Source organism: Sminthopsis crassicaudata, chromosome 2 (genome assembly GCF_048593235.1).
Source record: "Sminthopsis crassicaudata isolate SCR6 chromosome 2, ASM4859323v1, whole genome shotgun sequence".
In the NCBI taxonomy this organism is placed as follows: domain Eukaryota; kingdom Metazoa; phylum Chordata; class Mammalia; order Dasyuromorphia; family Dasyuridae; genus Sminthopsis; species Sminthopsis crassicaudata.
Window position 1 is genome coordinate 389,487,124 of NC_133618.1, and position 25,768 is coordinate 389,512,891.

At 38.5% G+C, this 25,768-nt stretch overlaps 4 protein-coding genes across 4 annotated transcripts; all 4 read left to right on the top strand.

Moving 5' to 3' along the window:
* Positions 1 to 466: 466 nt before the first annotated feature.
* Positions 467 to 3,200, top strand: LOC141556811 (protocadherin beta-2-like). The gene has a single exon (XM_074291610.1). It carries the CDS (start codon positions 576 to 578, stop codon positions 2,925 to 2,927), a length of 2,352 nt encoding a protein of 783 aa, XP_074147711.1. The 5' UTR covers positions 467 to 575; the 3' UTR covers positions 2,928 to 3,200.
* Positions 3,201 to 9,067: 5,867 nt separating this feature from the next.
* LOC141556812 (protocadherin beta-2-like) lies at positions 9,068 to 13,467 on the top strand. The gene has a single exon (XM_074291611.1). It carries the CDS (start codon positions 10,063 to 10,065, stop codon positions 12,427 to 12,429), a length of 2,367 nt encoding a protein of 788 aa, XP_074147712.1. The 5' UTR covers positions 9,068 to 10,062; the 3' UTR covers positions 12,430 to 13,467.
* Positions 13,468 to 15,713: 2,246 nt separating this feature from the next.
* On the top strand, positions 15,714 to 18,483 carry LOC141556816 (protocadherin beta-2-like). The gene has a single exon (XM_074291615.1). The coding sequence runs from the start codon at positions 16,132 to 16,134 to the stop codon at positions 18,478 to 18,480; it is 2,349 nt and encodes a 782-aa protein (XP_074147716.1). The 5' UTR covers positions 15,714 to 16,131; the 3' UTR covers positions 18,481 to 18,483.
* A 1,904-nt stretch (positions 18,484 to 20,387) lies between these two features.
* On the top strand, positions 20,388 to 25,162 carry LOC141556814 (protocadherin beta-2-like). Its single transcript, XM_074291612.1, has one exon. It carries the CDS (start codon positions 20,388 to 20,390, stop codon positions 22,758 to 22,760), a length of 2,373 nt encoding a protein of 790 aa, XP_074147713.1. The 3' UTR covers positions 22,761 to 25,162.
* Positions 25,163 to 25,768: the final 606 nt, after the last annotated feature.

A 25,768-nucleotide genomic window follows, 5' to 3' on the forward strand; every position in this document is an offset into this window, starting at 1 on the left:
ACATTACGATTTATTCTTTTTCTGCCTCAAAGACCCTGATACCTCTAAATGGGCCTACTACATGGTGTGACTTTTTCTCGGCTTAAATATTGTGTCAAAATGCCTTAATGGCTGCGTCCTTTTCACAGTGCTAACCTTTAATTTACACTAATATCTGTGATGTGTTAGAAAAACTGTCCTAAACTAAAACATGCTGTTATTTATTAGTGCTTGAAATATTGATATGGACTTTCTTGTAAAGAATGAACCAGAAATGCGTTGAAATACTTAGAGGAATTAAAGATGTGGCAACGTGAAACACACTTTCCATGCTTTATATACTGCATGCTGAGATTATGATGAGCCGCATGGTGGCGTTGCAAGCTAAGAAAATACATAAAAGATTCTATTCTAGTTCCCCACAAAACAGCTTTAAATAAGTCAAGAAGGAGATAAGCTTTCTTAGCTGGAACTAGAGGAAGGATCCGAGGTGCTCATATTTCTGAGGTACCAGACAGACGGACAGTAGTAGCCCCGGATTACCGTTTGAAATCTATCTGGGCTACACAGATTGAGAAGAGGGAATCAAAGGAACTATGGAGCAGGAAGGGGCCGCGATTCCGCAACAAAGGCAAGTTCTTTTTCTCCTTGTTTTTCTGGGTGTGTCTGGGACGGCCTCAGAGCTGCTGCAGTTTTCGGTAGTGGAGGAGATGGAGAGGGGCACCTTTGTGGCCAATGTAGCAAAGGCTCTTGACCTGGAAATGGGGGAACTGTCAGATCGCGGGACCAGAGTCGTTTTCAAAGGGAACAAAGAATATTTGCAGCTGAACCGTAGAACTGGGGATCTGCTCTTGAGAGAGAAACTGGATCGGGAGGAGCTGTGCGGCCCTTCTGAGCCCTGTGTGCTCCCTTTTAAAATCTTATTGGAAAACCCCTTTCAGATTGTTGCGGCTGAATTAACTGTACTGGACATTAATGATCATTCACCAGTGTTCCTAAAATCTGAGATGCTCCTAAAAATCCCAGAGAGCGCTTTGCCTCGGACTGTGTTTTTGATAGAAAATGGGAAGGATTTAGATGTAGGAAGCAACAGTATACAGAACTATACAATCAGTCCCAATTCCCTTTTCCATATACAAATTCGAGACAACAGTGAGGGCAAGAAATATCCAGAGCTTGTACTAGATAAAACACTGGATCGGGAAGAACAGTCTGAGGTCACTTTAACTCTCACTGCAGTGGATGGGGGAGTCCCACCAAGGTCTGGAACTGCCCAAGTCCGAATCCTCATAGTGGATATCAATGACAATGCCCCAGTGTTTGCTCAGCTGCGTTATGAGGTTCAAATCCTTGAGAATAGTCCCATCGGATCCAAGGTTGTTACAGTTTCTGCCACAGATTTAGATGCAGGGAATTATGGAGAAATATCTTATGCTTTTTTGCATGCCTCTGAGAATATTCACAAAATATTTCACCTTAAAGAGGAATTAGGAGAACTTTATTTAAAGGGAAAAGTAGATTTTGAGTCGACTCAATTTTACACTATAAATATCCAGGCCACAGATGGTGGGGGCCTTTCAGCAGAATGTACTGTTATTGTTCAGGTCATAGATCTGAATGACAATCCTCCAGAAGTCACTATATCTTCACTTATCAGTCCCATCCCAGAGAATTCTCCTGAGACAGTGGTAGCTGTCTTCAGTGTTTCGGATCTAGATTCTGGGGAAAATGGAAAAATAGTTTGTTCCATCCAAGATGACCTTCCCTTTATCCTGAAACCTTCCATTGAAAACTACTACACATTGGTAACAGAAGGAGCACTGGACAGAGAATACAAGGCTGAGTACAATATCACTATTACAGTGATGGACTTGGGATTTCCGAACCTCAAATCTGAGTATAATCTCACAGTGCTTATTTCCGATGTCAATGATAACTCTCCAGTGTTTTCTCAGAGAGTCTACAAATTGTACCTGCAGGAGAACAACAGTCCTGCCCTCCACATTGGCAGTGTCAGTGCCAGTGACAGGGACTCAGGGTTCAATGCCAAAGTCACTTACTCTCTACTACCTCCAGAGCCTGAAGACCTGCCCCTCTTCTCCTACATTTCCATCAACTCAGACAATGGTCATCTCTATGCTCTGAGATCCCTAGATTATGAAGCTATCCAAACTTTCCAGTTCACTGTGAGGGCAGTTGATGGTGGCTCTCCATCACTGAGCAGCCAGGTTTTGGTTCAGATTATGGTACAGGATGAAAATGATAACTCTCCCTTTGTTCTGTATCCCCTACAAAATGGCACAGTTCCCTGCAACGATCTGGTGCCCAGAACTGCAGAGCCAGGTTACCTGGTGACCAAGGTGGTAGCTATGGATAGGGACTGGGGACAGAATTCCTGGCTTTCCTATCAACTTCTCAAGGCCACAGATCCAGGCCTATTTACTCTGTGGGCCCACAATGGTGAAGTTCACACAGCAAGACCCATTAGTGACAAAGATATCATCAAGCAGAAGCTCATGGTGCTGGTGAAGGACAATGGGCAACCACCTCTGTCCACAATGGCCACAGTAAATGTATTCCTGGTGGATGGCTTTTCTGAGCCCTACCTGCAGTTACCTGATGCATCTAAGGAGCAAATCCAGGCTGATTCCATAACCACCTACCTAGTCATTTCCCTGGCCTCTGTTTCATTTCTCTTTTTGGCCTCTGTTATTGTGTTTATTGCCATTTGCCTGTGGAAGAGGAAGAAACATACTACTGACATTAATCACTTCACTTTAAATGGCCCTTTCTCAGGCCACTTAGAGAATGTCAGCAGGACAGGAACCCTGTGTCAGAGTTACCAGTATGAGGTGTGTCTGGCCAATAGCTCAGAAAGCAGTGAATTTAAGTTCCTAAAGCCTGTTGTTCCCATCCTTCCAACTTTGGAAGGAAATGAAAACTTGTAAACAGCCTTAAGGAATAGCTTTTGCTTGAATTAGGGTTTGATTCATGTTTCAAAGCATACAGGCCAGGTTTTATGGCCTCTTTACCTTTCCCCTCTTGTTATTTGCCTGTCTTGAAGCATGAAAAAATAGATTTCCATATGATTACATTTTATCATAATGTTTTTATATTCTCTCTTTTTTTCTACACACATTTTCCTCTTTTCCTTGCATTCTTTCCCTAGAAATATTTCTCTCCTTCCTCCTTTTGTTCCCCTTAGGTCTTAGAATTATTTCTCAGTTAACCTATTTTTTTTAAAATGAGTGGACTGTCAAATGTTCCCTTCCTCATTTATAATTTAATTTTTAATATTCCTCAATCAAATAACTCAGCAAATGTTCTTCATGTGTTCACATTTAATTGTGACTCCATATTCTTACTCAGAATTATCCTATCTTGTATCTCCTAGAAAGAAATGTTTTCCACGGTTTCATTCCTATTGTGTTGATGGAAATAGTTGATGTTCTCCTGAAGGACAATCTAGGCATCTTTTCTGACTTTCTATGCCTTCTAAAGTGAAAGACGTTCAAAAAGATCTTGTAACCTATTAGCTATGACCTCGATAGTTTTTATAATTACCTAAATATTAAAAAATAATTAAGATCCAAGCTATTTGCTTGGATTTTTTTTGTTTTATTTTGCTTGACTCTGTTTTTTCCCTCAATAGCATTTTATTTTTCCAAATACATATGTAGTTTACAATGTTCATTTTTTGTAAGACTTTGTTTTCTCCCTCCCTTCCTTACCTTTCCCTCCCCGAAAACAGCAAGCAATCTGATATAGATTAAATATGTGCAACATTTTTAAACATATTTGTTAAACTGAGCAAGAACAACCATGCCAAAAGGGAAAAACCAGAAAGGTAAAGCAAAGAAAAAGACAAAAAATGGTGAAAATGTTGTTTTCATCTACATCCAGTCTCCATAATTCTCTTTCTGTATGTAGATGGCATTTTCCATTGGATTTCATTTTTAAATGGTGGATAGATGTTATTGAAAATATTCTTATTCGTGGTTTCTGATGTCTAACCCCTAAATAATGCCTGTTTTTGGAAACTAATTAAGACTCCTTAAGAACACTAAGGTTTTGATGAAAAAATTCTAGAATACATCTTATGAAAACAACTTTACTGTAAATTCTTGTAAAAAAAGACTATATCCTGGTTTGTGAAACTGTGAAATACTAAGTGCAGACTTCTGGCCACCAAATATTCCAATGACATTGTACATTAATGATTATTTCTAATTTTTACATGTCTTTAATAAAATTTTAAGAAGTTGAGTACTGCCTGCTGTTATGGTTTTGTAAAGTTTTTCTTGTGATCTACTTTGTATATGTTTGTGCCACTTTTTCTTTCTTTAATCCTATAGATTGGAATATTTATATCCTTTCAAAAGTCACAGCATCTACCTCCCAGGGCTGTGATCAGGTTCTCTCTCCTCCTCCTCCTTCTCCTCCCTCTCTCTCCATATGTATGCATATATATTCACATATATTAAGCTTTTTATTTTTAAGCTTAACAAAGACACAAATAATTTCATAAAAAAGAACAAAGTTTTGTATATGAAGCCACAAATTTGTTACTTACACCTTACTTCAAAATGAACATATAAATTTAATTATTTTCAAAATTGTACTATTTGTTTACATTTCTTTCTAGTTTCTCCTGTATGGGTTTTAAAGTGCTAAAATGATGTTCTTTTTGTTTTCTTTTTTTTTTTTCTTCCTGGAATTTCTGTAAGAGTCATTTTTTGAGATATCAGGCAAGTTCTATTTGCCAGATTACTGCCTCCCTCTTAACCAATTTGCTCATATAAAGACTTTAGCACCTTGTATTTCTCACATGGTGAATCTTCCAAGAAGTCTTTTTTTCTTCTTCTTCAGAAAAACACACTTCTGGGATAAGAACCTGCATTTCAGTTTCTTTTGTGGTATTGTGGTTTGTGGTTCAGTCGTGTCAGACTTTTCTTCACCACATTTTGGTTTAAATACTGCAGTAGTTTGATAATTTCTTGTACAGCTCATTTTACAGAGGAGGAAACTTGAGTCAAAAAAGTTAAGTTACTTGACCAGGATCACACATCTAGGAAGTGTCTGAGGCCAAATTTGAAAGCAGAAAGATAAATCTTCTTGACTTAAGGCCTTGTACTCCATCAACTGCATTACCTAGCAACCCTGGGTGGTATGAATCATAAAACAGAGAGGATGTTACCCAAATTTCTGTTAGTAAAGAGCCCACTGGCCACAAAACTTTACCATTCCATTTGAGATGAAAGAAGACTTTTGATGACCAGAAAGATCCGATAAGGAATGTTTTAACTCCCTCTTGGCCTCTCCCTTTGAGGGAAATAGGAAGCATAGCTGCTTATAATCTGGAATGCTGCTGCTTGTTTCCTCTCCACCCCACCCTATCATTTACTTTCTAAAGGTTGCCCCACTTAAGCATTGTAGAATTGAGTGTGACTTTATTTTTTAAGTTCAAAGTTCTTTCTTTTATAGATAAATATTTATTATTGCCTTTAAGGTCTGGAAAACCACATTATTGATTGAAGCATATATGCTTTTGAATCATTTTTTTTAAATTTGAATATACATATATATGCATTTATGTGTATGGTATGGGATAACATTGTTATAATATTGATGTCGATAGCCCTATGGAAAGAAAATCATACATCATTTATACTACAAAATAGAATATGAAGATATGATATCTAATATTTGTTCCCAGTGACTTTACTTCATTCTGAGAAAAACAATGAAGAGCTGCGTGATGGAGTTACAGAATAAGAAGAACCAGAAAAGATCCGCTAATATGCCCGAGAGACCAGAATCAGACATTTCGGAAGCAGAGAAGCTTTGTTAGTTGCAACTGGAGAAAAGGATCAGTTCTCCCAGCTTCTGACCACCATTTGGGGTCTAGCTGGGTTACACACACTGACAGGGGCGGCTAAAAGGAACCACAGAATGGGAAAGGAGAATGATTCAGCAACAAAAGCAAATTCTTTTTTTTTTCCTTGTTCTGCTGGGTTTGTCCGGGGGCAGCTTCAGAGCTGGAGCAATTTTCAGTGGTGGAGAGATGTAGAGAGACTTTTTTGCAGCCAGTGTGTCAAAGGCCTTAGGGCTGGGCATGGGAGAATTGTCAAAGCTCGGGCTAGAGTTGTTTTCAAAGGGAATAAAAAGCATTTGCAGCTGCATACTAAAACCGGGCATCTGTTCTTGAGAGAGAAACTGGACCAAGAAGAACTATGCGACTCCCCTATTCTCTTTGTGCTGCCTTTCCAGACCTTACTGGAAAATCCCTTTCATATTTTTCAGGATGAACTAATAGTGGAAAATATTAACGACCATTCAGCAGTTTTTAGTCACTGAGATGAAATTCTCAAGAACCCCTCCGCCGGAACTATATTTGTCCTAGAAAATGCACAGGATTTAGATGTAAAAAGCAACAGCCTCCAGAACTACAAGATCGGAACCAACTCTCATTTCCACAGTCAAATTCGGGACAGTAGAAAGGGGAAGAGATTCCCAGTGTTTGTATTAGATAAAATCCTGGATCGGGAGGAACAGCCTGAAGTTCGATGAACTCTCGCTGCTGTGGACCGAGGAACTCCACAGATTGGTCCTTGTAGTCGATATCAATGACAATGCCTTCGTGTTTGTATTTGTTTACTCATTCCAGTATAAAGCTCAGATTCCTGAGAACAGTTTTGGATCTCCAGTAGTCACAGTTTCAGCAACAGATATAGATGCAGGAAATAATGCAGATATTTTTGCATGCCTCTGAAAACATTCGTAAAACTTTTCAACTAACACAAAAATCTGATGAACTTTATTTAAAGGAAAAAGTAGATTTTGAATTAATTCAGTTTTACACCATCGTCATTTAGGACATAGATGGGGGTGAGGAGGATTTTCAGCAGAATGTACTGTTATTGTTCAGGTGATAGATCTGGACAATAATCTTCCAGAGTTGACCATATCTTAACTTACCAGCCCCTTCTCAGAGAATTCACCTGACACAGTGGTAGCTGTCTTCAGTGTTTCAGATCTGGATTCTGGGGAAAAGGAATGATGGTTTGCTTCATCAAGGATGACTTTTTTTTCCCCCCTGAAACGTTCCACTGAGAACTTCTACACAGTAATAACAGAAAGAGCACTGGGCAGAGAAAGGAGGGTTTAGTACATGACTTACTGATGGACTTGGGATCTCCAAGTTTCAATCTGAGCACAATACCATGGTGCTTCTCTCTTTTTATCAATTATAAGTCTCAAGTTTTTATACAGAAAGCCTACAAAATGTACCTTCAGAAGAACAACACTACTGCTCTCCACATTGGCAATGTCCGTATCAGTGACAGGGACTTAGGAATCAACCAATACCAAAGTCACTCTCTGCTACCTCCAGAGACTGAAGACCTGCCCCTCTTTTCCTACATTTCCATCAACTCACACAATGGCCATCTCTAATGTTCTGAGATCCCTGGATTAAGAAGTCATCCAAGCTTTCCAGTTCACTATGAGGGCAGTTTATGGTGGCTCTCTATCACTAAGCAGCCACTTTCTGGTTCAGATTATGGTACAGGATGAAATTGATAACTCTCCTTTTGTTCAATACCTCTGCAAAATGGCACAGCTCCCTGCAGTTATCTGGTGCCCAGAATTGCAGAGCCTGGTTACCCGGTGACCAAGGTAGTAATTGTGGATAGAGATTGGGGACAGAATTCTTGGCTTTCCTAACAGCTGCTCAAGACCACAGATCTAGGCCTCTTCGCTTTGTAGACCTACAATGGGAAATTCACACAGAAAGACCCATCAGTGACAAAGATGCCATCAAGCAGGAGCTCATAGTGCTGGTGAAGGACAATGGGCAACCACCTCTGTCTACAATGGCCATAGTAAATGTACTCCTGGTGGATGTTTTTTCTGATCTCTACCTGCAATTACCAGATGTACCTAAGGAGCAGGTCCAGACTGATTTTAAAGTACATTTGAAAAATATTGAAAATGATAGGAATACAAACACAAGTAGTAGAAAATGGAATAAGATAAAATGGAAAAAAACATAAACAATTACTTAAAACAAATAAAAACAACCACCAAAAATCAAAACTAAATGATATGTTTGGTCCAAAGAATAGATGATTGGGGAAAATATTCAACTTGCTTGATGGATTAGTTAGCATGACATATCTGGTTTTTTTTCTTTTTTTCTCTTCATTGTTACTTAATGATGCCTGAAAATAGGAAGAGGAAAACATATACTGGGAAATGAATTATGTAAAAATAAAAATATCAATCATTTGAAAAAGAAAAAAAAACTAACTAATACATGAATGTGAAATGAGGAAAGGAGAGTGTCACATTTTAGGATGTGCAATATCAGCCTAACTTCTCATGGAAGAGTCATGATTTTTTCTTTTGGTTTTCATAGGAGTATTTCACAAACCTCCAGGTAGATTTTTTTCACTGGATAAGTTTTCCTGAAGAAACATAGATACCTAGATTCTGGATAACTAAGTTCATTATAAAATAAGCACTAACCAATTAGAAAGGATTTTCTAGCCATTATAGCTACCATAGTGTTATGTGGAAGGAGATGAGCTTTGGGGGTTAGTAGAAAATAACTGAAAGCAAAATAAGTGTTTATACACTAATGATCTATAGAATAAATTTTGATATAGGAATTAATCCAATTATTATGCTGCAAAAATAATAAATACAAAGAAACAAATATGAAGAATTCAGAGGATATTGGAAAGACTAGTAAGAACTGACACAGTAACAAAAATAGAAGCAGGAGAATAAATTTTATTTTAAGCATAATAATTGAAAGAAAAACAAATCTGAAAGATTTCAGAATTCCAATCAATGCTATTATGTATTTAGAGGCAGGAGGTGAATCATCTCTTCTCTTTCTCTGTAGGAAATGAATTCACTTTAGGTATTGAAAGGTACAAGTAATAAGTAGGCATTCCCATTGTATTGATGTGCTTTGTTTAATTGTATTTTGTTTATTAAGAAGAGTGTTTTAGAGCAGTAAGTTATTGTGAATTGATAAAAACGTAAAAAAAAAGTAAAAGAAAAAGAAAACTATTTCAAATATAGGCCAACTCAGAACCATTCTTTCATACAGGACTCATAATGAATCAACTTTAGAATATCCAGTCCTAATCAATAAATAGATCATATACCCATTCTTTCATTCTTCCTAGAATAAGGAAAAATGGATCTCCTTTTTGGAAAAACACAGGTGAGACTTAATTTCCTGGATTCAGGTCCCAGGGAATGGATTTCTAGGAACGCATTCATTTGAGGGAAGAGAGAATAGTGAATAGTATCATATCCCTGCTGTCAAGGAGTCCTCAGATCCAGGGTTGTTTCTGCAGTCCAGTCAAGTAGCTTAAAGCAGTTTAAAACTTAAAACTATCAAGATCACATCAGAAGTATATGGAATTGTCTATAAACTCTTAGGTTCCATAAGGAGAAGAATGTTTATAGCTGAAAATAAATTCGAAATGCTTCTTTTTGTACCCCACCCTCAAGACTTATTCTTCCCCTGCCTCACGGTCTCTAAAAATCACCTCCGATGGTTCTACTACATGAAGATGTGACTTTTTCTGAACCTAAATATCATGTCAAAAGGCACAAATGGTTGTATTCTTTTCATAGCTCTTATCTTTATTTACCTATGAGGTGCTGGACAAATCGTCCTAAACCAAGACAATGTCATTTCTTAGTGCTTGCAACATTGATATGGATTCTCTTATAAAAAACGAACCAGAAATTACTTAAAATACATTGAAGAATTCAAAATACCGTATCTAGCGAGAAACATACTTTCCATGCTTTTTGAGATGATGATGGACCGCATGGCGGCGCTGCAGGCTAAAAAGACACAGAAAAGATCAGCGGATGCGCCATTTCCCAGAAAGACGGAGCTGAATCAGTTAAGAAGAGAAGCTTTCTCAGTTGGAACTAGAGGAAAGGTCCAGAAGCCTCATTTGAAATACCAGACGGACTGACAAAAATTGTAGTCTCGGATTATCATTTGCAATCGATCTCGGCTACACACATATTGAGAGGAAGGGGTAAGAAATGGAACTTGATGGAGCGACGATTCTGCGACTAAGGCAAGTTCTCTTTCTCCTTGTTCTACTGGGTGTGTCTGGGGAGGTCTCAGAGCCGAAACAGTTTTCCGTGGTGGAGGAGATGGAGAGGGGCACCTTTGTGGCCAATGTAGCAAAGGCTCTTGGCCTGGAAATGGGGGAACTGTCAGATCGCGGGACCAGAGTCGTTTTCAAAGGGAACAAAGAATATTTGCAGCTGAACCGTAGAACTGGGGATCTGCTCTTGAGAGAGAAACTGGATCGGGAGGAGCTGTGCGGCCCCTCTGATCCCTGTGTGCTCCCTTTTAAGATTCTATTGGAAAACCCCCTCGAGATTCTTCCTGCTGTATTAAATGTCCTGGACATTAATGACCATTCACCAATATTCTTAGAAACTGAGATGCTTCTAAAAATCTCCGAGAGCGCTTTGCCTGGGACTGTGTTTCTGCTAGAAAGTGGGAAAGATTTGGACGTGGGTAGCAACAGTATCCAGAACTACACAATTAGTCCCAACTCTCTTTTCCATATTCAAATTCGAGATAACAGTGAGGGCAAGAGATATCCAGAACTTGTGCTGGATGAAACACTGGACCGAGAAGAGCAGTCTGAGGTCACTTTAACTCTCACTGCAGTGGATGGGGGAATTCCACCTAGGTCTGGAACTGCCCAAGTCCGAATTCTTGTAGTTGATATCAATGACAACGCCCCAGTGTTTGCTCAGCTGCGTTATGAAGTTCAAATCCCTGAGAACAGTTCCATTGGATCCAAGATTGTTACAGTTTCTGCCACAGATTTAGATGCAGGGAATAATGGAGAAATATCTTACACTTTTTTGCATGCCTCTGAAAATATTCGAAAAATTTTCCACCTTAAAGAGGAATTAGGAGAACTTTACTTAAGGGAGAAAGTGGATTTTGAGTCAGCTCAATCTTACATTATAAATATCCAAGCCGCAGATGGTGGCGGCCTTTCAGCAGAATGTACTGTTGTTATTCAGGTCATAGATCTAAACGACAATCCTCCAGAAGTCACTATATCTTCATTTACCAGTCCCATCCCAGAGAATTCTCCTGAGACAGTGGTAGCTGTCTTCAGTGTTTCGGATCTAGATTCTGGGGAAAATGGAAGGATAGTTTGCTCCATCCAAGATGACCTTCCTTTTGCCCTGAAACCTTCTATTGAGAACTTCTATACGTTGGTAACAGAAGGAGCATTAGACAGAGAGTACAAGGCTGAGTACAACATCACGATTACAGTGATGGACTTGGGCTTCCCGAGGCTCAAATCTGAGTATAATCTCACAGTGCTCATCTCTGATGTCAATGATAACCCTCCCATGTTTTCTCAGAGAACCTACAAAGTGTATCTTCAGGAGAATAACAGTCCTGCCCTCCACATTGGCAGTGTCAGTGCCAGTGACAGGGACTCGGGGATCAATGCCAAAGTCACTTACTCTCTACTACCTCCAGAGCCTGAAGACCTGCCCCTCTTCTCCTACATTTCCATCAACTCAGACAATGGTCATCTCTATGCTCTGAGATCTCTGGATTATGAAGCTATCCAAACTTTCCAGTTCACTGTGAGGGCAGTTGATGGTGGCTCTCCATCACTGAGCAGCCAGGTTTTGGTTCAGATTATGGTACAGGATGAAAATGATAACTCTCCTTTTGTTCTGTATCCCCTGCAAAATGGCACAGTTCCCTGCAACGATCTGGTGCCCAGAACTGCAGAGCCAGGTTACCTGGTGACCAAGGTGATAGCTGTGGATAGGGACTGGGGACAGAATTCCTGGCTTTCCTATCAGCTGCTCAAGGCCACTGACTCAGGCCTCTTCACTTTGTGGGCCCACAATGGGGAAATTCACACAGCAAGGCCTATCAGTGACAGAGATGCCATCAAGCAGAAGCTTGTGGTGCTGGTGAAGGACAATGGGCAGCCATCTCTGTCCACAGTGGCTACACTAAATGTGCTCTTAGTGGATGGCTTCTCTGAGCCCTATGTGAAACTACCAGGTATATCTAAAGAGGAAGTTCCCACTGACACCCTAACAACCTACCTAATAATTTCCCTGACTACTGTCTCATTTCTGTTCCTGTTATCTATTATAATATTCATTGTCATTCACCTATGGAAGAGGAAGAAGGATTCCACTGACATTAGGAACTTCACTTCAAATAACCCTTTCCCAGGACACTTAGTGAATATCAGCAGGACCGGAACCCTATCCCATAGTTACCAATATGAGGTATGTTTGGCCAATGACTCTGGAGCCAGTGAATTTAAATTCCTAAAGCCTATTATTCCCACACTTCTTACTTCAGAGGGAAATAAGTACTCCATTGAAAACTTAGCCTGAAGGAATAGCTGTGGCTTCAATTAAGGTTTTACCTGGACTTAAATGCATAGAGATGAGGCTTTGTAGCTTCCTTCCCTTCCCTCTTCCATTATTTGCCTCACTTTCTGTAGCATAAAATAATAAATTTCTATAGGATTACATTTTATCATAATATTTTAATCTTCTTTTTCCACCTCTTCCTCCACATTTTCCTCTCTGCTGCATTCTTTCTTTGTAAATCTTTTTTTCCTTTCTTCTTCTGTTCCCCTTAGGTAATAGAATTTTCTCCCAGTTACCCTATTACTTACTTATCTTTGAAAAGAATGAACCATTATGTTTCCTTTTTCATTTATAACTTAAAATTTAATCTTCCTTAGCCAATGTTTTTTAAGTATCAAACTTAATTGTGGCTCCATACTCTCACTCAGAGTTATTCTCTCCTGTATCACTTACAAAGGAATGTTTCCAGGAGTTCATTTTTATTATGGCAATGAAAATAATTGTGGTTGTCCTGAAGGACAATGTAGGCAGTTGTTCTGGTATTTGCTCCTTATCCCTTTTAAAGTGAGAGATTCTCAGAGAACATTAATGACCTTGTAACCTATTAGCTGTGGCCCCAATAGTTTTTATAATTGCCCACATACTTCAAAAAACTAAGATTCAAACTATTTACCTGGATTTTGCTTTTCAATTCTTAGACATCACTGAAAATATTCCTTTTTGTGGTTTCTGATGTCAATTCCCTTACAAACGCCTCATTTTGGAAAATAACAAGGACTAATCAAGAACAGTAATATATTGGTGAAAAAAAGGACTATAATACAGCTCTTTCAAAGTAATAAAGACAAATCTGTTAAATTCTTGTGAAGAAGAACATGTTTTAGCTTGGAGATAGTTGTGAAGTATTAAATGCAGACTTCTAACCAGTGAATATTTCAATGACACTGTACATTAATGACGATTTCTAATCTTTATTCTTAATATAAATTTCAAGAAGTGGAGTCATGGCTTTGTTATGGTTCTGTAAAGTCATCCTTGTGAGCTACTTTGTATACATATACATATATATATATATATATATATATATATATATATATATATATATATATGCCTCTTCTCTCCTTCAGTCACATAGATTTGAGTTTTTTGCATCCTTTAGATGGATAAGACATCTTACATCATGCGTTATTGTGAAGTTCAAATGAGATAATAATTGTAAAGATTTTAGCGGAGTCTCTGGCACATAATAAGTATTAATAAATGGTTGCTCTTTTCCCTCCTTAAGGTCTGATAATGGTTTTCTCATTGGTTATTTAAATCATCTTCCAGTATGGGGAGAATTCCAGTTCATGAGTATCACCATCTTGGAAAAAGCATGTGCTTTTGAATATCTATTTGAGAGCTTTGAGCGATTTCATAGATAGCCCTTCTGAATTTATCACCTAATATTTAATCTAGAAGGGTCTTCACATGTTTTTCAATTCATTTCAACTTTGAAAAAATGCCATTTAATGATACACTTCTAATTTTTAAAGAGTATATTATCACCCAGATTTGAATGTAGAAGAAAGTTGCATTTATTTGAGGCAAAAATCTACTCTTCAATTTGCAAAAATGTCACTTGTAAGTATTTTAAAAGACAGATTAGAAGAATAAACTATGTTTCATACTATCATATGGGGCAAGCACTTTTCTTCTTTTCATAACCGGATGCCAAAAAGATTTGTGATTTCTTCAGCTTGAGGAACCAGCAATAACTTAATAGACAATTGACAGAGAGTAGTCTCTGGTACATAGATATTCAGTGGCTCAACAATGGTCACATAAGTAGTAAACTTCAGAGGAGGAATTTTTGATTAAGTATTCCTGAATCCAATAAAATATGTTGTCTCTTAAACTATGTTGCCTCTTTACTAGGGTAACATTACTGTAGAAATGGTCTAATTATATACAGTTCTATACTCTTATATCATTAAAAGCTAAAATAGAGAATGTGTAGGTGATATAGAAAGAATTTCCAATGTCAGAACATTCTCTGTAGGTAGAATTGGCATATGACATTGAAATTTTATTCTTTCCTTTTTGTTTCTTCTTTTTACTTTTCTGGCTATTTCAGAAGTAGATTTGGTGAAATAGGGACTTTGAAAATCCATAGCACACACACACACTGTATCTCATATTCTGAAGCTTTTTATTTCTAAAATTAAGAAACATGCAAAAATTTTCATTAAAAAGACAAGAATGTTCTGTATGGAATTACAAATCTCTGTTACTGGTACTTTAAAATGAAATATTATAAATTTAATGTTATTTTAAAAATTATACTACTATTTATCTATGTTTCCTTCTGCTCTCTCCTGTGTGAGTTTTAAAATGGTAAAATAGTGCTCTTTTTGTTTTCTTCTTTTCTTCTCCCCCAACATTCTTATGAGTGCTATTCTCTAAAACATAAGGCAAGTTTTGTGTGCCAGATTACTGCCTAACTGTTTCTTACTTATTAAGCTCAAATAAAAACTTTATCATCTATTGCCCATATTCCATCTATGGTGAATCTTCCAAGAAATCTTTTGCCTCCAGAGAAAACACAGCTCCCCCAGAGAAACATACTTCTGGACTAACAACCCTCACTTCTAGGGAATAAATTTCCTAGATGGTGTTATTGTTGCTCAGTCATGTCTGACTCTTTGTGATCCCATTTGGGGTTTTCTTGGCAAGAATACTGGAGTAGTTTGATATTTCCTTCTTCAGCTTCAGATGAGGAAATTGAAGCAAAGGGTCACACAGTAAGTGTCTGAGGAAATGTCTGAGGCCAGATCTGAACTCAGGAAGAAAAATATCTTGACTCCAGTCCTGGTACTTCATCAATTGTGCCACCTAGCTGTCCTGAGGGGTAAATACTGAATCATAAAATGGTAAAATCTAAATTTTGTTAACAAAGAGCCCCTTGGCCACAGAATCCTTGGATCATTCCGTTTGGGATGAAGTAAGACCTTTAGGAGTAAAAAAGATCAAATAAGGAACGTCTTAGCTTGAGAACTCATAAGTTCTCAAACTTGAAGGAAATAGGAATCATCAGCTGCTTACAATCTGGATGCTACTGTTTGCTTCCTCCCTATCCCACCCTATCATTTTCTCTCAAAAGCATTGTAGAATTGAGTGTGGCTTTTTTTTTTTTTGGTCCAAATCATTTCTTTTTTAGGACAGATATTTACTGTTGGCTTTAAGATTTGGAAGACCACATTCTTGACGGAAGCATTTGCTTTTAAACCACTTTTTAAAAAAGCATTTATATAAATAAATATATAAGTACATATGTATATGGTGTGGGATAATGTTGTGAATGTTTATAACACTTTTATGGGTAGCTCTTCAGAAAAGAACTTTAAAAAAAAATTAGAATTCGAAGGATAATATCTGGTACATGTTTCCTGTGAAATTATTTGCTTTATTTTGAGAAAAATAATGAAGAGACGCGTGGTGGCGCTGCAGACTAAGTAGAAGCAGAAAAGATTTGCGAATATGCTAATACCCAACCAGAAAGAGAGGCCAGAATCAGACATTTTGGAAGCTGAGAGGAAGCTTTGTTAGTGGCAACTGGAGAAAGGAATCAGTTCTTCCAGACAGACTGACGAAAGTGACAGCCTCTGACTACCATTTACGGTCAAGCTGGGCTACTCACACTGACAGGAGGGGCTAAAAGGAACAATAGAGAGGGAAAGGAGGATGATTCCGCAACAAAGGCAAGTTCTTTTTTTCCTTGTTCTGCTGGGTATGTCTAGGGCGGCTGCCTCACAGCTGGAGCAGTTTTCCGTGGTGGAAGAGATGGAGAGAGGCTCTTTTGTGGCCAATGTGGCAAAGGCCTTAGGGCTGGGGGTGGGAGAACTGTCAAAGCGGGGGCCTAGAGTCGTTTTCAAAGGGAACAAAGAATATTTGCAGCTGCATCCTAAAACCGGGGATCTGCTTCTGAGAGAGAAATTGGACCGGGAAGAGCTATGTGGCCCCGCTGTTCTCTGTGTGCTGCCTTTCCAGATCTTACTGGAAAACCCCTTTCACATTGTTCGGGCTGAACTGATAGTGGAAGACATTAATGACCATTCACCACTGTTCCTAGACACTGAAATGGTACTGAAAATTCCCGAGAATACCTCCCCTGGAACTGTATTTGTACTAGAAAATGCGCAGGATTTAGACGTAGGAAGCAACAGTCTCCAGAACTACACGATCAGTACCAATTCTCATTTCCACAGTCAAATTCGGAACAGCAAGGGGAAGCGATACCCAGAGCTTGTACTAGATAAAGCTCTGGATCGGGAGGAACAGCCTGAAATTCGATTAACTCTCACTGCTGTGGATGGAGGAATTCCACAGAGGACCGGAACTGTCCTAGTTCGAGTCCTTGTAGTCGATATCAATGACAATGCCCCCGTGTTTACTCAGTCCCAGTACGAAGCTCAGATTCCTGAGAATAGTTCTATTGGATCCCTAGTAGTCACCGTTTCAGCGACAGATTTAGATGCAGGAAATAATGCCGATATATCCTATGCAATTTTGCATGCCTCTGAAAACGTTCGTAAAACGTTTCAACTAACACAAAAATTTGGTGAACTTTATTTAAAAGAAAAAGTAGATTTTGAGTTAATTCAGTCTTACATCATCGACATTCAGGCTACAGATGGTGGAGGCCTTTCAGCAGAATGTACTGTTGTTATTCAGGTCATAGATCTAAACGACAATCCTCCAGAAGTCACTATATCTTCATTTACCAGTCCCATCCCAGAGAATTCTCCTGAGACAGTGGTAGCTGTTTTCAGTGTTTCAGATTTGGACTCTGGGGAAAATGGGAAGATGGTTTGCTCCATCCAAGATGACCTACCTTTTGCCCTGAAACCTTCCATTGAGAACTTCTATACATTGGTGACAGAAGGAGCACTAGACAGAGAGTACAAGGCCGAGTACAACATCACGATTACAGTGATGGACTTGGGCTTCCCAAAGCTCAAATCTGAGTATAATCTCACAGTGCTCATCTCTGATGTCAATGATAATTTTCCAGTTTTTACTCAGAGAGCCTACAAATTATACCTGCAAGAAAACAACAGCCCTGTTCTCCACATTGGCAGTGTCAGTGCCAGTGACAGGGACTCAGGAGTCAATGCCAAAGTCACCTACTCTCTGCTGCCTCCAGAGACTGAAGGCCTGCCCCTCTTCTCCTACATTTCCATCAACTCAGACAATGGCCATCTCTATGCTCTGAGATCTCTGGATTATGAAGCTATCCAAACTTTCCAGTTCACTGTGAGGGCAGCTGATGGTGGCTCTCCATCACTGAGCAGCCAGGTTCTGGTTCAGATTGTGGTACAGGATGAAAATGATAACTCTCCTTTTGTTCTGTATCCCCTGCAAAATGGCACAGCTCCCTGCAACGATCTGGTGCCCAGAACTGCAGAGCCAGGTTACCTGGTGACCAAGGTGGTAGCTGTGGATAGGGACTGGGGACAAAATTCCTGGCTTTCCTATCAGCTACTCAAGGCCACAGATCCAGGCCTCTTCACTTTGTGGGCCCACAATGGGGAAATTCGCACAGCAAGGCCCATCAATGACAGAGATGCCATTAAGCAGAGGCTTGTGGTGCTGGTGAAGGACAATGGGCAACCATCTCTGTCCACAATGGCTACACTAAATGTGCTCCTGGTGGATGGCTTCTCTGAGCCCTACCTGCAGCTTCCAGATGCATCTAAGGAGCAGGTCCACACTGATTCCTTAACCACCTACCTAGTCATTTCCCTGATCTCTGTCTCTTTTCTCTTCCTGTTCTCTGTTATCATGTTCATTGCCATTCGCCTGTGGAAGAGGAAGAAGGATTCCATTAATAATAGTCACTTTGTTTCAAGTGGTCCCTTCCCAGATCACTTGGTAGATGTTAGTGGGACAGGGACTTTGTCTCAAAGTTACCAATATGAAGTTTGCCTGACCAGTGGCTCAGGGATTAGTGAATTTAAATTCTTGAAGCCTATTATTCCCACCCTGCCACCTGCTGAGGAAAGTGGAAAAGACTTGAAAACCTACACTTAAGAAATATCTTGTGTTTCACTTAATATTTTGACCTTTATTTAAATGGGTCATCCTACCCACCCTACCCCATTCTTTCTCTGTGTGGCAAAAAAAAAAATACACAGTTAAGTAACATCCCATTTTATTATATTTGTCCTCTTTTCTATTTTCAGAAACGTTTTGCTCTCCTCTCTGCATTCTTAATTCTGAAGGAAGCACAGTACTCTGATTTCTGAATTTCCCAGTAATATTATAAATTAATTACATGCAAATGGCATAAATTACAAATGGCATGAGGTTATGGTATTAAAATGTAGTTGTGGTATACTACTATACTACTTTAAATAAGCTTATAACACTTTTCATCTGAAGTCTCTGAGGTTTGGCACTAAACATCCTACAAAAAAAAAGGGATTGGCCTAAAATCATTTTACATGAATATTTTCTTTTTCCCTTCAGTGAATATAGCCCATTAATTTCCCACTGTGCCAATCAAATGGTAATAATATCTTGTTCAAATGAGTGTTGTTAAATAATCTCCTTTTTAATATCAGAGTCTGTGGTCTTTGAGAGTTTTAATTTTAAAAAATCTGATACTGTTTACAGAACATCAGATATGGAAAAGTTACAAGGTAACAAATCTTGAGGTAAAGAGATCTTAGAAATTATCTGTTCCAGCTCCTTATTTTTACAGATAAGGAAACTGAAACCAAGAGAGATACAATTATTTGCTCTGTCATATAAGTAATAATTATCAGATGTAGGATGTCAATTTCAGTTGTACATGTTGTTTTCCCCACATCATTCAGGCCAATTTCTCCTATGATTGTCTTTAATTTTTTTCATGGTTAAAATCTAAGAAATATGATTTTATATAAACTTTTGTGAAACAAGGCATATTTATCAGTGCTGGAAGTAGAAAAGTTACTTAAGAAAGACAAGTGCAAACTAACTTTCTTTTTTTTTTTCCAAGAGAGAAAACTTTTTTTTCTGTTTATTTTTTAATAGCTTTTTATTGACAGAACATGTCTGGGCAATTTTTTACAACATTGTCCCTTGTAGTCACTTCTGTTCCGACTTTTCCCTTCCCTCCCTCCATCCCCTCCCCTAGATGGCAGGCAGTGTTATACATGTTAAATATGTTAAAGTATATTCTAGATACAATATACATGTGCAGATTCATACAGTTCTCTTGTTGCACAAGAAGAATTGGATTCAGAAGGTAAAAATAACCTGGGAAGAAAAACAAAAATGCAAGTTGTCTACATTCATTTCCCAGTGTTTTTTCTCTAGGTGTAGGTGGTTCTGTCCATCATTGATCAATTGGAATTGAATTAGATCTTCTTTTTTGCATCCTCAAACTTATGATTTGTTCTTGCTCTTATGGTCTCTAAAAACCATCCCCGATGGGCCTACTACATGAAGGTGTGATTTTTTAGCTTTAAAATTGTGTTAAAATGCTTGAATGATTGGAGCCTTTTCACAGTACTTATCTTTAACATTTATATATATGGTATTAGATAAAATCCTAAATTAAGACATAGTGTCATTTCTTAGTGCTTGTAACATTAATATGTACTCTCTTGTAAAGAATGAGCCAGAGACCCGTTGAAAGACATAAAGTAATTCAAGACAGGGCACCTGGCATGATTATTAACTACATTCTGAGATGATGATTAACCGCGTGGTGGCGATGCAGGCTAAGAAGACGCAGAAAAGATCAGCGGATACGCCAATTCCCAGAAAAACAGTGCTGAATCAATCAGACAAGAACAGGAGCTTTTTTTAACGAACTAAAGGAAGGGTTCGGGCGCCTCAAATTTCTGAGATACCAATCAGACAGTAAAGTCATAGCCTTGAATTATCGTTGGCAGTTGCGCTAGGACACACTGGTTGAGAGGAGGAGATCAAAAATAGAGGAAGGAGTGATGATTCCGCAACAAAGGCAAGTTCTCTTTCTCCTTGTTCTTCTGGGTGTGTCTGGGGCGGCCTCTGAGCCGGAGCAGTTTTCTGTAGTGGAGGAAATGGAGAGAGGCTCTTTGGTGGCCAATTTGGCAAAGTCCTTGAACCTGGAGGTGGGAACGCTGTCAGATCGGGGATGCATGGTCTCTTTCAAAGGGAACAAAGAGTATTTGCAGCTGAACCGTAGAACTGGGGATCTGCTCCTGAGAGAGAAACTGGATCGGGAGGAGCTGTGTGGCAGGGCTGAGCCCTGTATGCTGACTTTTCAGATCTTACTAGAAAATCCCTTTCAGATTATTCTGGCTGAATTACGGGTACAAGACATTAATGATCATTCCCCAGTGTTCTTAGAAACTGAGATGCTCCTGAAAATTCCTGAGAGTACCTTACCCGGGACTGTGTTTCTGCTAGAAAGTGCGAGAGATTTAGATGTAGGAAACAACAGCATCCAGAACTATGTACTCACTCTCCATCCACTTTTCCATATTCAAATTCGAGAAAGCAATGAGGGCAGGAAATATCCAGAGCTTGTTTTGGATGAAACATTGGATCGGGAGAAGCAGTCTGAGGTTACTTTAACTCTCACTGCAGTGGATGGGGGAGTCCCACCAAGGTCTGGAACTGCCCAAGTTCGAATTCTCGTAGTAGATATCAATGACAACGCACCAGTGTTTACTCAATCTCAATATGACATTCACATCCCTGAAAACAGTTCCATTGGATCCAAGGTTGTCACAGTTTCTGCCACAGATTTAGACGCAGGGAATTATGGAGAAATATCTTACACATTTTTGTATCCCCCTGAAAACATTCGTAAAACTTTTCACCTTAAAGAGAAATTAGGAGAACTTTACTTGAGGGAAAATGTGGACTTTGAATCAACTCAATCTTACATTATAAATGTCCAAGCCACAGACGGTGGGGGTCTTTCAGCACAATGTACTGTTGTTGTTCAGGTGACAGATCTGAATGACAATCCTCCAGAGCTGACCATATCTTCACTTATCAATCCCATCCCAGAAAATTCTCCTGAGACAGTGATAGCTGTCTTCAGGGTTTCAGATCTGGACTCTGGGGAAAATGGAAAGATGGTTTGCTCCATCCAAGATGACCTTCCTTTTGCCCTAAAACCTTCCATTGAGAACTTTTACACATTGGTAACAGAAGGAGCATTGGACAGAGAGAGCAGGGCAGAATACAACATCACTATTACAGTGATGGATTTGGGATCCCCGAGGCTCAAATCCGAGCACAATATCACAGTGCTCATCTCTGATGTCAATGATAATCCTCCTGTGTTTTCTCAAACAGCCTACAAATTGTACCTGCAGGAGAACAATAGTCCTGCCCTCTATATTGGCACGGTCAATGCCAGTGACAGGGACTCAGGGATCAATGCCAAAGTCACCTACTCTCTGCTGCCACCAGAGACCGGAGAACTGCCTCTCTTCTCCTACATCTCCATCAATTCAGACAATGGTCATCTCTATGCTCTGAGATCTCTGGATTATGAAGCTATCCAAATTTTCCAGTTCATTGTGAGGGCAGCTGATGGTGGCTCTCCATCACTGAGCAGCCAGGTTTTGGTTCAGATTATGGTACAGGATGAAAATGATAACTCTCCTTTTGTTCTGTATCCCCTGCAAAATGGCACAGCTCCCTGCAACGATCTGGTGCCGAGAACTGCAGAGTCAGGTTACCTGGTGACCAAGGTGGTAGCTGTGGATAGGGACTGGGGACAGAATTCCTGGCTTTCCTACCAGCTACTCAAGGCCACAGACCCAGGCCTCTTCACTTTGTCATCCCACAGTGGGGAAGTTCGCACAGCAAGGCCCATCAGTGACAAAGAAGCCATCAAGCAGAGGCTTGTGGTCCTGGTGAAGGACAATGGGCAACCATCTCTGTCCACAATGGCTACACTAAATGTGCTCTTGGTGGATGGCTTCTCTGAGCCCTACCTGCAACTTCCAGATGCATCTAAGGAGCAGGTCCACACTGATTCCCTAACCACCTACCTAATCATTTCCCTGGCCTCTATCTCCTTCCTCTTTCTGGTCTCTGTTTTTATGTTTATTGCAATTCGCCTGTGGAAGAGAAAGAAGGATACCACTGTCATTAATCAAATAACTTCAAATAGCCCATTCCCAGGTCACTTAACGGATGTCAGCAGGACGGAAAACCTGTCCCAGAGTTACCAGTATGAGGTGTGTCTGACCAGTGGCTCAGGAACCAGTGAATTTAAGTTCCTAAAGCCAATTATTTCCACCCTTCCTACTTTGGAGGGAAATGAGAACTCGATTGAAAACTCAGCTTTAAGGAATAGCTTTTGCTTTACTTAGGATTTAATATGTGCTGCAATGCATGGAGGCTAGAGTTTATGGCATCCTTCCCTTTCGTCTTTCATTAGTTGCTTGTCCTCCTATAGCATGAAAGAGGAATTTTTCATACTTTTACATTTTGCCATAAGGTTTTAAATTTCCATACCAATCCTACACACATATTTTCCTTTTCTCCCTGCATTCTTTTCCTGTAAATCTTTCTCTTCTCTTTTTGTTCCCTTACATCTTAAAATTATACCCTATTAATTTTTTTTAATGAGTGGACTGCCATATTTTCCCTTCCTCATTTAAAATTTAAATTTTAACATTTCTTTGTCAAGTAATTAAGCCAATGTTTTTCAAGTGCTCAAATTTGATTGTGACTCCTTACTCTCACTCAGACTTATCCTCTTCTGTATGACTAACAAAAAAATGTTTTCCAAGAGTTCTTTCTTATTATGACAATAAAAATAATTGTGGTTCTCCTGAAGGGCAAACTAAGCATCTGTTCTGACCTTCGGGGGGATTTTTCTCCTCTTATTTACACCACTTTTAACATGGAAGATCTTCAGATAATGGTAATAATATTGTAACCTACTAGCTGTGGCCCTGTAATTTTTATAATTTACCATATACTTTAAAAAGTTAAGATAGAAGCTATTTGCTTGGATTTTGTTTTTAAGTGTTTCATTGACTTCACTGAAAATATTCTTATTTGTTGTTTCTGTTGTCCCCTAAATAATGTCTAAAAAACAAGGTCTAATGAAGAACTAATGATTGATGAAAAATTGGTATAACATACCTTTATGAAGGTAATGAAGGCAATTCTATGGTAAATTCTGGTGAAGAAAGAGTATGTGAAAAAAAGGACGACTATGTGCTAATTTGGAGACAACTGGGAAATACTAAATGAAGACTTCTCATCACTGAATAGTCCAATGACATTGCTCATTTATGATGATTTCTAATCTTTACATATTCTCAATATAAATTTGAAGAAGTAGGGTCATGCCTGTTGTTACTGTTCCTTAAAGTCATTCTTGTGAACTACTTTGTATGTGTTTATGCCACTTTTCCCCTTCAGTTCCATAGATTTGAATATTTGCATCATTTAAAAGGTCAAGGCTTCTACCTTGCAGGGTTGTTGTGAAGTTCAAATGAGATGTTTATAAAGTTCTTAGCATGGTACTTAGCAAAAAATAAGAATTAATAAATGATTATTATTTTCTCCTCCAGGACCTGAAAATAAGTTTAAATAACTATGTCTTAGTTTTCTCGTTATTTAAACTATTTTTCAATATGAAGGAACATTCCACTTCATGAGTGTCACCATTTTGGACAATGTTCATGCTTTTATAATATCTGTTTGAGATCTTCGAGAGACTTCATATGTACCTCTTCTGCATTTTATTATGGAATGTCTTACCCAGAAGGGTTTTCTAATTTTTCAATCAATTAGTGTTCAATCAATGTTCAATTTTGAAGAAATGCTATTTATGGCACATTTCTAATTTTTACAGAACATATTATCACTTGAATTTGAAAGTAGAAGAAAGTTGCATTTATTTGAGGCCACAATCTATCCTTTAACCTGCAAAAACATAACTTTTTTTTATTTTAAAAGATAGATTAAGATGATAAACCATATCTCACTCTATCATCATTTGAAATTCAATGTTAATTGGAATTCAATGGGATTCAAGCATTTTTCTTTGCATGAACTGATGCACAAAGATGTGTGATTTTTCTTTTCAAATTGAGGAACAACTTACCAGTGATTTAGTAGACAATTGATAGGAAAGAGCTTCTGGAGCACAAATATTCAGTGGCTCAACTGTGGTCACATACGTAATAAATATCAAAAGAGAAATTTTTTTTTACTGTGCATTCCTGACTACAATTAAACAGGTTTTTCTCCTGAGCCATGCTGTCTCTTTTTGGGAGTAATGTTTCCATTTAAAAATGATCCTGTTCTTTGCAGTTCTATATCTATGATCTTATATCATTAAAACCTATAATAGAGAATATGAAAGTGGTATGGAGGGGGAGTTTTCAATGTCTTAACATTAACAGTAGGATTGGTATATACTGCAATTTTTTTTCTTCCGTTTTGCTCTTCTGGTTGTTTTAAAAATTGAAAAAATTAAAAATTGGTGAATTAGCAACTTTGTAAAGCAAAGTCATTATCTTCTTGGTAGTAGAGGAAAAGAGCAAAGTTAAAAGCTGTTTCAGAATTATTCCCTCTCTCTGTCTCAGTCTCTCTGTCTTTCTCTGTTTCTCTTGGTTTAGGTTTTTAAAATTTTAAGCATTTTATTTTTATTTTAACAAACACCAAAAATTACATATAAAAGAGAACAGATTGTTGTACATAAAATCCCAAATCTCTGTTACTTATACTTCATTTTAAAATGCACATATTATGAATTTAATATTACTTTAAAAAATTGTACTGCTTGTCTATGTTTTCTTCTCTCTGCTGTGTAGGTATTAAAATGCTAAAATAATGTTTGTTCATTTGTTTTAATTTCTTATCTCTTCTCCCCCTCCCAACATTTCTATAAAAGTCATTGTCTAAGAAATGAAGTTCCATTTGCCAGATTCTCCTCCTTTCTAGACCAATTGGCTGAAATCATCATCTATTGCCCACACTCAGTCTATAATGAACTTTCCAAGAAATTCCTTTTCTCAGGAAACACAGTTTTGACCTGAGCCTGCGTTGTCAGATTATCAGTTTCCTAGGTGGTATTGTTGTTGTTCAGTGATGTCTGTCTTTTTCTGGGCCCATTTGGGATTTTCTAGGTAATGATACTAGAATAGTTTCATATTTCTTTCTCTAGCTTATTTTTACAAATCTGGAAGCTGAAACAAATAGAGTTAAGTTCCTTGTCCAGGATTACACAGCTTCAAATTATCTGAGGCAAAATTGAACTTAGGAAGATAAGTCTTCCTGACTCCAGGCCTGGCACTCTGTCCACTGAGCCAACTAAAGGCTTTGGGTGGTAAATAATGAATCATAAAACGGTGATATC

Bases quoted from the DNA above. Each gene is read 5' to 3' on its own strand.
- LOC141556812 (XM_074291611.1), top strand. From the start codon at position 10,063: ATGGAACTTGATGGAGCGACGATTCTGCGACTAAGGCAAGTTCTCTTT.
- LOC141556816 (XM_074291615.1), top strand. From the start codon at position 16,132: ATGATTCCGCAACAAAGGCAAGTTCTTTTTTTCCTTGTTCTGCTGGGT.
- LOC141556811 (XM_074291610.1), top strand. From the start codon at position 576: ATGGAGCAGGAAGGGGCCGCGATTCCGCAACAAAGGCAAGTTCTTTTT.
- LOC141556814 (XM_074291612.1), top strand. From the start codon at position 20,388: ATGATTCCGCAACAAAGGCAAGTTCTCTTTCTCCTTGTTCTTCTGGGT.